Source organism: Vipera ursinii, assembly GCF_947247035.1.
Source record: "Vipera ursinii genome assembly, chromosome: 3".
NCBI classification, from domain to species: Eukaryota; Metazoa; Chordata; class Lepidosauria; order Squamata; family Viperidae; genus Vipera; species Vipera ursinii.
In genome coordinates this window covers 109242592-109256021 of record NC_139516.1, presented here as the reverse complement: position 1 = coordinate 109256021, position 13430 = coordinate 109242592, and the positions used below count along the sequence as shown (strand labels likewise).

The 13430-nt window shown below is 36.1% G+C and overlaps 1 protein-coding gene across 1 annotated transcript in view; it reads left to right on the top strand.

Annotated features, from left to right (window-relative positions):
• The window catches only part of LOC310638899 (uncharacterized protein), a 62714-nt gene that overhangs the window by 22230 nt on the left and 27054 nt on the right, over positions 1-13430 (top strand). Inside the window, exons 9-16 of the mRNA XM_083360261.1 lie at positions 1150-1784; positions 2595-2716; positions 6015-6601; positions 7248-7361; positions 7610-7723; positions 10020-10166; positions 11271-11905; positions 12728-12849. Coding sequence (XP_083216387.1) covers positions 1150-1784; positions 2595-2716; positions 6015-6601; positions 7248-7361; positions 7610-7723; positions 10020-10166; positions 11271-11905; positions 12728-12849 — 2476 coding nt within the window. The remainder of the gene's footprint in view (positions 1-1149; positions 1785-2594; positions 2717-6014; positions 6602-7247; positions 7362-7609; positions 7724-10019; positions 10167-11270; positions 11906-12727; positions 12850-13430) is intronic.

Sequence of the window (13430 nt, the reverse complement as noted above, 5' to 3'; positions counted from 1 at the left end):
TCTAGTGACAGGAGTGAAAAAAATAAATCTATTAAATCTGGTAAGTTAAATCTCTCTCTCTCTCTCTCTCTCTCTCTCTCTCTCTCTCTCTCTCTCTCTCTCTCTCTCTGCGTGTGTGTGTGTGTGTGAGAGAGAGAGAGAGAGAATTTTTCATGCCAATGAATACAGTGAACAAAATGGAACTAATTCTGAACAATTATTCTTTAGATCATTGCACACAGAATTCTTTAAATCGCAAAATAAAAGTGGTAGCTTCACTTTAAAGGCTGAATGAATACCGTACAGCAGGGGTCCCCAACCCCCAGAGTGAGGCCCAGTACTGAGCCACAGCCTGTTGGGAACTGGCCCAGACAAATGGCATGCAAGTGCACGCAGCTGCATTTGCGCAAGCAGTGCATGCGAAACCATCCCCTCTCCCTGGAGCAAAAAAGATTGGGGACTATTGTTGTACAGCACAGAATTACTAATTCATTCCTTTTTTAAAAGACACAAAATGGTAAATGTAAATAAAACTTAAGATTTACCATGCTTGAGCACCCAGCAATATTTCGTGAAATATTTTGCTACCAATAAAACAATCTTCAAGGAAAAAAATGTAAGAATTTTTATCATTTTTAGACAAAGGCAGTTGTCAAGTATTTTTTCTATTCCTAAAATAAATCATTCCATTGCTGATCACACCGTTTTGCAAAATTGTAATTTTGCAAGAGAAGCTGTATTCTAGAGCCTATATACAGTCTGATTATGCTATAAATAATTTCTGTAATATAGCAAACTCTCGTGGATGTTCCAGTTGAAAATCTGAGAACATGAAAATTATAGCTATAACTAATTCTCTCATTACCAGTTTCCAAAGTTCTATATATTCTTTTTCAGATAATGATTAAAAAAATTACATTGCGGTTGCATATTATTTTATTACCCAACATTAATTCCAACCTTTTAAAAGCAATTTTTCCTTCTGTATTAAAGAATGTAGTTTCTGGATAAAGTGTTCAAATCTCGTAAAATAAGATAGATTAAAAAATAATGCCCATCAAATAATGTCCCACATACTGGATATCGAGATGAATGTGCTAATTTGAATCTTAGTTACTTACTAATGTTAAATTCTGATCTTCTCCCTCCGCTTCCCTCTACTATCCTCAGCTCAAGTAAAAGAAAGCGACTGCAATGTGCCCGTGGATGTAAAACCCCTCACAAAATGTCCTGAGCATTCATGGAGCAAAATAAGAGCAAAGAACCTGAAGAAAAAAGATGTTGCTCCTCACAATGGGGGACTAGGAAATGATTGTGTAAATAAGGATTTCTTGCCAGTAGAAATCCGTGGGATTCTTGATGATCTGCAACTGGATTCTGTAGTTCAGGATTCAGAGAAGAGGAATGAAGAATGTCAGAATCAGGAATCAGAAGCATCTCCCTTTTCTAGAAGTCACAGTCCAAGCAAAAAAAAATCAGACAAAGTTCCCATCAGTGAAGACACTCAGTTTATCTTAAAGAAACGCCACTATGATGCAGATGAAGTGCGCCAGTATATTGCGAGACAGCGAGAGGCTAGGAAGAGGAGACAAAGTGAAGAAAAGAAAGCACAAAAAGAGGCAACAGAGCAAAAAAATAAAAGACTCAAGGAACTTTACAAGAAACAAAAAGAAGCTGTGGCCAGTAAAACAAAGACAACGTCAACATCTGAAACGGTCACTAAACAGTTACAAGAAACTTATTCTAAATTGTTCTTGGAACAAACATTGCTGGAGAATCCAGCACTCTCTGTGCAAGAAGTTCAGGTATCTTGATAAGAGTTGGAATAGTTTCTGTATTTCTTCCATGTTACTTTTAAAACAATGCATACAATAAGCAGAAATAGCTGTTATTTATTCATTTGTTGCATTCATTTGTTGCCCTTTCCTTGATATTAATGCCTGGGTACTTTTTTTGAGATCTGAAGGTGAGTTATATCACATTAGGTAGGGTTTAGGTTTTATCCCCTTAATGCTATTAAACTTGTTGAGGTAATTCAAGCTAAAAGAGACTAGTCAGAGTTATCTATTAAATTCCACGGTTGCCTAAAGACGGAATCAGGGACAAGGTAAGTAACAATAGAATTAGCAAGATGTATAAGAATTGCCAACAGCTCTTGTAGTCTGCAACTGTAGTATAATATACAATTTTTAGCATAGCGTAAGATGTTTATAGACATTAGCCAGATTAAAGCATTTTTAAAAACGCAGACAGGCACAAAATAGATAAGGGCCCTGTATTCTTTCCTGGTCGTCAACATGTGTTAATCCTAGCTGCTCCTGCTCCTTCCACATTAAGGAAGTGTCTGAAGATTCATTCTAGATATGTTTAGTTGAACACATTTAGAAACCATCATGTCGCTGGAAGCCTTGATTATACAACTGTAATACTCATGGAGTATAAGCCTTGGCTATTTATTCGAGTCATTATATAGTTGTTATTTATTTAATTATATTGAAAAGGTTCATGTTCAAATCCTCAGTCATGAAAGTCATGGGATAGTATAGTTCATAGTCCAATACATTATTGATTCAGTTTGCCCTTATTGTATAAAACATGTCAATTTTTCTTCCTAGTCCAAACCTGGATATCAACCATCTGGAGAATCTGAAAATGAGAACAAAGCTCAGGAGCGTCCTGTTAGTGCATCATCCAGTAGCGATATGTCTCTCTCTGAGCCTCCTCATCCTCTTGTAAGGTAAGAAAGTAAGAAGGCATTCAGGGCTAGGAAAGTGGTACACACTAGACATATGATTTTACATATGATTTAGCTGTACAGCTTTTGTAGCAGCTGAGAATTTTGAAATATTTTTCCAAAGCTTTTGAAAATATATTTATTAAAATTCAGTGCTCGTAAAATTCTTAAATATGTCATGAAAAGCAAGATGCCTCTTCATGGATCATTACAAGACAAGGATAATTTCTTCTGTATATTCAAGGCTTTATCTGTACCAAGATTTTGCAGGAATGGAAATGAATAGTACAAGATTATATTGTATGAAGAATTCAGATTCACTTTAAAACATTCAAATTTGGGGCTGGTAATATGTTTGATGTTTATCTATACTGGGTTTTTTTCAGATTTTAGTTAACTATTTTTATGTATCTTTTATTAATTTTTACAGTAACAATCTTTAGTATTTAGTAAGCAACACATCTGGGTTTGTATGTTTGACATTAAAAGTAATACAATATCCATTCCTACCATTTATTCCATTTTTCTAACCATTTATAAAATTTTTCCCATGTTTGAAAGTATTCTGAATCTTGCTTCCCCTTCATTTTCAATGTGAGCCTATCCATTTCTGCACAGTCCAAAATTTTCTTTATTATGCCTTCTACAGATGGTACTTCTCCTTTTTTCCAGTATTGAGCAAATGTAATTCTCGCTGCTGTTAATATATGTAATATTAAGTATACACATTTTTCATCATAATTTTCTGAGATTATATCTAAAAGAAATAATTCCGGTTTATGGTTTACATGCTCCTATTGTCTTTTCTAGCCACCTATGTATTTTTGACCAATAGGGGTGTCAAACTGACGGCTCGCGGGCCGGACGCGTCATCCCAAAACCGCTCCCACCCCATTGCTGGCAAAGGAGAAAAAGCTCCAATACATTGCGCGACATGTCTGCTTTAGGGCATGTCCACCAAGATTTTGTCTGCATTTCCTAATATTGCTAGACATATTTTTAAACATTTTTGCTAGTCTTGTAGGTGGTGAGTGCCATCTATACAACATTTTTTATAAATTTTCTTTATAAGTAGCTGCCCTTGTTATTTTGTAGTTTCTTTCTCAAAGTTTTGTCTTTTTTCTAACTTTACATTGTGCCCCAAGCTTTTTGCCCAAGTTATCATTGTTTCTTTAGCTTATTCATCATCCATCTTTAAATTTAACAGAAAGCTGTACAGTTTCATAATCAATTTGTCATCTGGTCTAACGCTTTCTGGTCTTTGTTAAAACCATATATTTTTGCATCTTTCTCATATCTCATTTGCATTTGCAGATGTAGCCACCATGCTAGCTCAATTCTTTTAACCATGTTAGTGTGGTTGCAAGACCCAGTCTGGTAGCCCAAACCGTCCATTTTCTTTTGCTTCTTGTAACATTTTCAGTCTGATTCTAGCTTTTTTCCCTTGTCAGATAAATTTCAATATCGATGTATTTAATTCATCAAAAAAAAAATTCTCAATTTTTATCGGTATTGTTTGAAATAAAGTAGTTTTGGTAAAAATTCATTTTCACAGTCACTATTCTTCCCAAGATTGATAGTTGTAGATTTTTCCATTTTTCCAAGTCTAGTTTTATTTGTTTTAATAATTTTACATAATTATCTTCTTTTATTGTTGCACACCCTGCTGTTAAATATATTTCCAGGTATTTAACTTTCTTAAGTACTTGAAGGTCTGTTTTTTTCTGATAATTTTTTTTGTTTATCTGTGAGGTTTTAAACTATAACTTTAGTCTTTTCTCTATTGATTTTCAGTCTTGCTAATTCTCCAAATTCTTCAATCTTTGCTAATATTAGGACTTGTCTCTAACAGATCCTCCAATATAAAGACCAAGTCATCTGCAAATGCTTGTAGTTTGTACTTTTCATCTTTTATCTCCATTCCTTTGATTTCTGGATCCTGTCCAACATTCCTGTTCAACACTTCCAGATTTAAGATAAATAATAGTGGGGATAATAGACATCCTTGTCTTGTGCCTTTTTAAATGTTGAAACACTCTCTGTGAAATTCCCATTCACAATTATTTTGGCCATTTGTCTGTGATAAATTGTTTGGATTATACTCATAAAATTTTCTCCAAAGTCCATATAGTTGTTAAACCATAATTGCCAATTGACATTATCAAAGGCTATCTGTCTAAAAAACTCAAAGCCATGTGTTTTCCTGGGTGCATTTCATAATACTCCAATGTGTCTAAAATCATTCTTAAATTATTTGTCTCTGGTAAAATTCATTTTGGTCTGAATGTATAAATTCAATCAAGAATCTCTTTAGTCTTTCTGCTATTATTGAAGCAAAGATTTTATAATCCAGATTTAGTAGAGATATTGGTCTGTAGTTCTTTATCAGGGTCAAGTCTGAGTCTTCTTTGGGTATTAGCATAATATTGGCATCTATCCACATATTTGGTAATTTGGCTTTTAGTAATACCCCGTTACACACTTTTTGCATTGTTAAAATTAATGTATCTTGTAAATATTTGTAGAATTCTGCTGGTAGCCTGTCTGGGCCTGGTGTCTTATCATTTTTTGGTCTTTTTATACTCTACTGTTGTTAAACCTTATTTAAATGTTAAATTCATGTATGGGCTGTTAGTGGTCTTGATGGTGGATGGAGTATTTAGTTAGTTGTACAGGAATGCTGAAGAGAATTGGAGGAAAACAAGAACCCAATAATCCACAAATCTATCTGAGAGTCTTTACACGTGGGGGTGGGCTATTTGTGTGTATCAAGCAAAGACTAGGGTGCTTTCCCCTCCTCTCTGGTTTGGTGGAAGCAAGTCCCATGTATCACATTCCCTCTATGTTCTTATCGGAAAGTGAGGGAGCATTCTTGTTTTAGCTCATTATATGGGAAAAGAGATGTGCTTAGTAGGTCTACATGAACTGCAATATCATGACTATTAAGGAAGTTACTATGCTGTTTCATACTGTTGACCTAGAAAGGTTACTGAAGGGGACTTTTTGGTTTGGCTTTTTATAGCCAAGATCCTTTGGATATCTGATAGTGAAAATGCCAATCCATGTTTCTGTGTTCGTGAAATCTTGGAACTGGAGAGGAAAAAGGAATTATTATCTTGCTTAGAATTATAGTTTCAAAATGAAAAGGCCTGGATGACAGGACATTCTCAATGACAGGAGAAAAAAGATTTTCAAATTGCTTATTTCTTTCTCTCAAGTTCAAAGTTGTTTTTGTTTTATGACAAACATAGGTTTGTTAGAGTTCTTGTTTTCATTTTAATGTTTAATGTGCTTCTGTTAGAGATTCTCGGTGGTCACCATCTTACAAAACCTCTTGCCAATTGGCCAGACGTCTGAAGTATAAAGAAGCAGGGAATAAAGCAGAAGGAATTGGTATGATCTATGATAAAGGAGAACCAGATTTGCATGGCAGAGATTTGAAAAGCTCATCTTCTACAGATGAAACTGTTGTTCGCTATTTGAATGACCATCCAGCAATTAACGCTTTGCAAAGTTCAGATGTGGTGAATCCTACAAAATTAGAAGAAGAAAAAAGTGAGGAATCCAAAGGCGATGAGTATACAAAAATATCTCCAAGTTCATTAATCCAAAATGAACTAAAAGAATTACAATTGGTAGAATCTTCTTCTTCTGCCCGTACCTCAAGAGCCCGTAGATTAGATATTTTAAAGCAGCATCAGCATGATGATAAACTGGAAAAACTGAAGGAACGAATTAGAAAGCAACGGAAGTGTCCAGAAGAACTGACTACCAGAGGACATGATCCTGAGCATTCTGATCATCCTATAACTGTTGCAGCTCCTGAAAATATAGTGACTCCTAAAGTCAGAAAAGTGGCAAAAGGACCAATGGCTCCCTCCTATAAAGGTACATAGTTTCTAAAGAAAATGTATATATGGGAAAAAAATCTCTGGGTTGTGTAATAAAGGCTAAGATTTCCACTGTTCCCTTCTCGGGATCAATTAAAAACCCACCTAAGATTATTTCAAAATTAAAGTTTTAATTTTTTTTTCTACCTTCCAAACTTTAATCTGTTGTCTAACATCATATATTTTCTCCTCTTTTTTGTCAATAATATATTGTGACAAACTCTTTGTGAATAGTATTTGTTGTTGAATTATATGCAGGGTTTTTTTTAATGTGTACTACTACTTCACCTGGAAAACTTTTTCCAGAATTGGTAGCTGAACATGGAACTGGTAACAAATAATTGGCTACAAGTGGACCACAGATGTATAATATAGTGGTTGTATTCTAATGGTTTTGTAAAGATTTGTTAATTTTGTGCATAAGGATTGGGAATTTATACTTCATTTTGTTTTTTATCTTTGTTTTTAATATTGAATGTTTTTAGACAGAAACTTCTCAGCTACTTTCAGGTAGTAGAGACTCGAAATCTAAATAGCTTTGTATTTGATAACCAATATATCAGATGCGCAAGATAAAACTAACTTCCTCAATAGAACGTCATGAGTATTTTAATCTGCTAAAGTTAAGTGTATTGTTCTTTTAGGTTTCAATCCATCAGAAGCCAAAATTCGTACTCCTGATGGAAAGGTATGGTGTGAAGAGGAATTTCTGAACCTCAGTAGAGAGTTATGTCGAGATTTAGAATTCCAGTTGGCAGGTAAATAGCCAGAGTAATTTTGTGAGTATTTACATGAAAAGCAGTGCTTAACCCATGAGCCTGTAATTAATACTTTGAAGCCCTGTTTCTCAGAATTCCTATACATATAAAGAAAACAATTCTTTAACTTAATTCATACCTTGTTTCAATGAGTTCTTATTTGAAAAGTAATAATAGTTGCTATAATATCCTCCTGTTTTGATGGGAGTTTCCTTGATGCACTAATGGTTCTTCAACACATTTTTCAGAAGAGGATTTGCCTGCGATAAAGATACTTACTAAAAGAAAAGAGAAAAAAGGACACAAACCAGTGCGGAAAACCCAGAAGATTGCCCAACTCTCAAGTCCTGATTTTAAATCAGGTGCATTTTATTGTAATTTTTTGTTTAAATATTTTGAGCTACCAAGAGTCATTGACAGTCAGGTGGCATACAAGTTTTATCATTCATTCATTCATGACTGACTGACAATCATCAGCGTTGGCTTGTTATACTTTTCAAATAATGTACATGAGAGCTGCTTCCACGTGTCTGAGGACTACAGTCATATTCTCTCACTATCCTCATGCTTGCTTACTGTTTCCTCAAATATGACATATTAATAGCATGTGTCATGTTAACCAAGCATTGCAGATACATGACCTTATGCTAAGGTTTAGATCTTAAGTTTCACTGCAAGAGTTCTGTAGATTTTCTCAGTATTTATTTATTTATTTTATTTATTTATTTATTCGTTTTATATACCGCCCTTTTCCCGGAGGACTCGGGGCGGTGTACAGAGCAAAGTAAGTATACAATAAAATAACAATAAAACAAATAAAACCCCAAATCTATCAGGCCAGGCCGGCTTGCTGGAATAGATAGGTTTTTAAATCTCGCCTGAAGGTGCGAAGGTCGGGGGCCATCCGGATTTCGGCTGGTAAGTGGTTCCAGAGGATTGGCGCACCCACCGAGAATGCTCTCCCCCTGGGGGTCACCAGCCGGCATTCTCTGACCGGTGGCACCCTGAGGAGGCCCTCTCTGTGGGAGCGCACAGGACGGAGGGGTGTTGACGCTGGCAGTAGGTGCTCCCGTAGGTAATCCGGAGCCATGCCATGTAGGGCTTTGTAAGTCATCACTAGCACCTTGAATTTCACCCGGAAGGCAACTGGAAGCCAGTGCAGCTCACGAAGCAGAGGTGTAATATGGGAGTATCAGGAAGCCCCCAAAAGCGTTCGTGCAGCTGCACTCTGCACCAGCTGAAGCTTCCGAGTGATTCTCAAGGGCAGCCCCATGTAAAGAGCGTTGCAGTAGTCAAGACGAGAGGTCACAAGTGCATGGGTAACTGTACGCAAGGCATCCAGATCCAGATAGGGTCGTAGCTGGCGCACCAGACGAACCTGAGTGAAAGCCCCCCTAGTCACAGCTCCTATGTGATCTTCTAAGGAGAGCTGTGAATCTAGGAGGACACCCAGGTTGCGAGCCCTATCTACGGGGGGCAGTAACTCGCCCCCAATATTAAGCGATGGAATACTCTGAATATCCTGACATGCCGGTATGTACAGCCATTCAGTCTTGTCCGGGTTGAGTTGAAGCCTGTTCATCCCCATCCATTCCCGGACCGCTTCCAGGCAACGGGACATCACGTCGAGGGCATCACTGAAGTGGTTTGGGGTCGAGATGAAAAGCTGGGTGTCATCAGCGTACTGATCGTAACCCACTCCAAAACCACGAATGATCTCACCCAGCGGTTTCATGTAGTATTACTCTCTGTAGAACACATTGAAGGATATAAAGAGAGACAAAGCAAAGTAAGCAAAGATTAAAGGCAAGGATAGCTTTAATTTAAGAATGCAAGAAATTATTATTGTTATTATTAAATTTAAAATACAAAGATAAAAAAAATAATGCTAACAAAAAAAATGCGGTGACCTGAAGACCTGGTTGTTCCAACAAGCGGGTCTGGACTGACTACGATTTTTAATTAGGCTTTTTACTGGGTTAAATTGTCTCGTAATTATTGTATCTATTGTTTAATTCTTTTTTAAATTTTTTACTCTATGTTTTTTAATTTTTATTGTTGTGAGCCGCCCTGAGTCCTCAGGGAGAAGGGCGGCATATAAATTTAATAAAATCAAATAAAATCAAAAAAAGGGAGAAGGGAAAAAAAGTTACACAAGAAAATATTTCTCCCTTCATCAAGACAAGTACAAACAATTTCAGCAGGTTATCACCTTTCAGCCAAAGGTTTGCAAACAATTTCAGCCAAAAATCTGTTCATCTCATATCTCCTCTTTTATCATTTGCTAATAAAGCCTTGTTCTGTGGTCTCCTCATGGGGCCCACTGTAAGGAGCTCTTGTTCTAGAGGGGGGTTTCAGGAGCTGATCCATTCACTGGCTTCTCTTTCTGCCACGGTCATCAGCTCTGCTCTCTGTGGAGACGCATTCCGTCCACCACTGCTTCCCCGGAAGTCAGTAACATTAGTTCAATAAAAACCCATGAAGAAGGAACTCTGGGAGAATAGTAAAAGAGTGCTACTAGCCAAGTAATTTCAGGTGGTGATGTCATTCTGTGTATTTCCTTTTCTTGCCACTTCTATCCATGTATTTGCCTTGAAAGATAGAGTAGTGGTGTGTTTTTCAATAAGAAATGTTAAATGTTTTTTTTTCTTGGTTTAGGTGGTGCCAACACAATAAGTACAACATCCTGGCGAGATGGACAAAGACTAGCAAAGAAAATACTGGGTCCAGTGCCTAAACTAGAGCAGCCAAACACTCAGATATTGTCTAGTGACAGGAGTGAAAAAGATAAATCTATTAAATCTGGTAAGTTAAATATATTTCTCTCTCTCTCTCTCTCTCTCTCTCTCTCTCTCTCTCTCCGTGTGTGTGTGTGTGAGAGAGAGAGAGAGATAATTTTTCATGCCAATGAATACAGTCAACAAAATGGAACTAATTCTGAACAATTATTCTTTAGATCATATTGCACACAGAATTCTTTAAATCACAAAATAAAAAAATGGTAGCTTCTCTTTAAAGGCTGAATGAATACCGTACAGCAGGGGTCCCCAACCCCCAGAGTGAGGCCCAGTACTGAGCCACAGCCTGTTGGGAACTGGCCCAGACAAATGGCATGCAAGTGCACGCAGCTGCATTTGCGCAAGCAGTGCATGCGAAACCATCCCCTCTCCCTGGAGCAGAAAAGATTGGGGACTATTGTTGTACAGCCCAGAATTACTAATTCATTCCTTTTTTAAAAGACACAAAATGGTAAATGTAAATAAAACTTAAGATTTACCATGCTTGACCACCCAGCAATATTTTGTGAAATATTTTGCTACCAATAAAAGAATCTTCAAGGAAAAAAATGTTACAATTTTTATCATTTTTAGACGAAGGCAGTTGTAAAGTATTTTTTCTATTCCTAAAATAAATGATTCCATTGCTGATCACACCCAGTTTTGCAAAATTGTAATTTTGTAAGAGAAGCTGTATTCTAGAGCCTATATACAGTACAGTCTGATTATGCTATAAATAATTTCTGTAATATAGCAAACTCTCATGGATGTTCCAGTTGAAAATCTGAGAACATGAAAATTATAGCTATAAATAATTCTCTCATTACCAGTTTCCAAAGTTCTATATATTCTTTTTCAGATAATGGTTTAAAAAATTACATTGCAGTTGCATATTATTTTATTACCCAACATTAATTCCAATCTTTTAAAAGCAATTTTTCCTTCTGTATTAAAGAATGTAGTTTCTGGATAAAGTGTTCAAATCTCGTAAAATAAGATAGATTAAAAAATAATGCCCATCAAATAATGTCCCACATACTGGATATCGAGATGAATGTGCTAATTTGAATCTTAGTTACTTGCTAATGTTAAATTCTGATCTTCTCCCTCCGCTTCCCTCTACTATCCTCAGCTCAAATAACAGAAACCGACTGCAATGTGCCCGTGGATGTAAAACCCCTCACAAAATGTCCTGAGATTTCATGGAGCAAAATAAGAGCAAAGAACCTGAAGAAAAAAGATGTTGCTCCTCACAATGGGGGACTAGGAAATGATTGTGTAAACAAGGATTTCTTGCCAGTAGAAATCCGTGGGATTCTTGATGATCTGCAACTGGATTCTGTAGTTCAGGATTCAGAGAAGAGGAATGAAGAATGTCAGAATCAGGAATCAGAAGCATCTCCCTTTTCTAGAAGTCACAGTCCAAGCAAAAGAAAATCAGACAAAGTTCCCATCAGTGAAGACACTCAGTTTATCTTAAAGAAACGCCACTATGATGCAGATGAAGTGCGCCAGTATATTGCGAGACAGCGAGAGGCTAGGAAGAGGAGACAATGTGAAGAAAAGAAAGCACAAAAAGAGGCAACAGAGCAAAAAAATAAAAGACTCAAGGAACTTTACAAGAAACAAAAAGAAGCTGTTGCCAGTAAAACAAAGACAACGTCAACATCTGAAACGGTCACTAAACAGTTACAAGAAACTTATTCTAAATTGTTCTTGGAACAAACATTGCTGGAGAATCCAGCACTCTCTGTGCAAGAAGTTCAGGTATCTTGATAAGAGTTGGAATAGTTTCTGTATTTCTTCCATGTTACTTTTAAAACAATGCATACAATAAGCAGAAATAGCTGTTATTTATTCATTTGTTGCATTTGTTCATTTGTTGCATTCATTTGTTGCCCTTTCCTTGATATTAATTCCTGGGTACTTTTTCTGAGATCTGAAGGTGAGTTATATCACATTAGGTAGGGTTTAGGTTTTATCCCCTTAATACTATTAAACTTGTTGAGGTAATTCAAGCTAAAAGAGACTAGTCAGAGTTATCTATTAAATTCCACGGTTGCCTAAAGACGGAATCAGGAACAGGGTAAGTAAGAATAGAATTAGGAAGATGTATAAGAATTGCCAACAGCTCTTGTAGTCTGCAACTGTAGTATAATATACAATTTTTAGCATAGCGTAAGATGTGAATAGACATTAGCCAGATTAAAGCATTTTTAAAAATGCAGACAGGCACAAAATAGATAAGGGCCCTGTATTCTTTCCTGGTCGTCAACATGTGTTAATCCTACCTGCTCCTGCTCCTTCCACATTAAGGAAGTGTCTGAAGATTCATTCTAGATATGTTTAGTTGAACACATTTAGAAACCATCCTGGAAGCCTTGATTATACAACTGTAATACTCATGGAGTATAAGCCTTGGCTATTTATTCGAGTCATTATATAGTTGTTACTTTATTTAATTATATTGAAAAGATTCATGTTCAAATCCTCAGTCATGAAAGTCATGGGATAGTATAGTTCATAGTCCAGTACATTATTGATTCAGTTTGCCCTTATTGTATAAAACATGTCAATTTTTCTTCCCAGTCCAAACCTGGATATCAACCATCTGGAGAATATGATAAAGAGAACAAAGCTCAGGAGCGTCCTGTTAGTGCATCATCCAGTAGCGATATGTCTCTCTCTGAGCCTCCTCATCCTCTTGTAAGGTAAGAAAGTAAGAAGACATTCAGGGCTAGGAAAGTGGTGCACACTAGACATATGATTTTACATATGATTTAGCTGTACACCTTTTCTAGCAGCTGAGAATTTTGAAATATTTTTCCAAAGCTTTTGAAAATATATTTATTAAAATTCAGTGCTCGTAAAATTCTTAAATATGTCGTGAAAAGCAAGATGCCTCTTCATGGATCATTACAAGACAAGGATAATTTCTTCTGTATATTCAAGGCTATATCTGTACCAAGATTCTGCAGGAATGAAAAAGGAATAGTACAAGATTATATTGTATGAAGAATTCAGATTCACTTTAAAACATTCAAATTTGGGGCTGGTAATATGTTTGATGTTTATCTATACTGGGTTTTTTTCAGATTTTAGTTAACTATTTTTATGTATCTTTTATTAATTTTTACAGTAACAATCTTTAGTATTTAGTAAGCAACACATCTGGGTTTGTATGTTTGACATTAAAAGTAATACAATATCCATTCCTACCCTTCATTCCATTTTTCTAACCATTTATAAAAATTTTCCCATGTTTGAAAGTATTCTGAATCTTGCTTCCCCT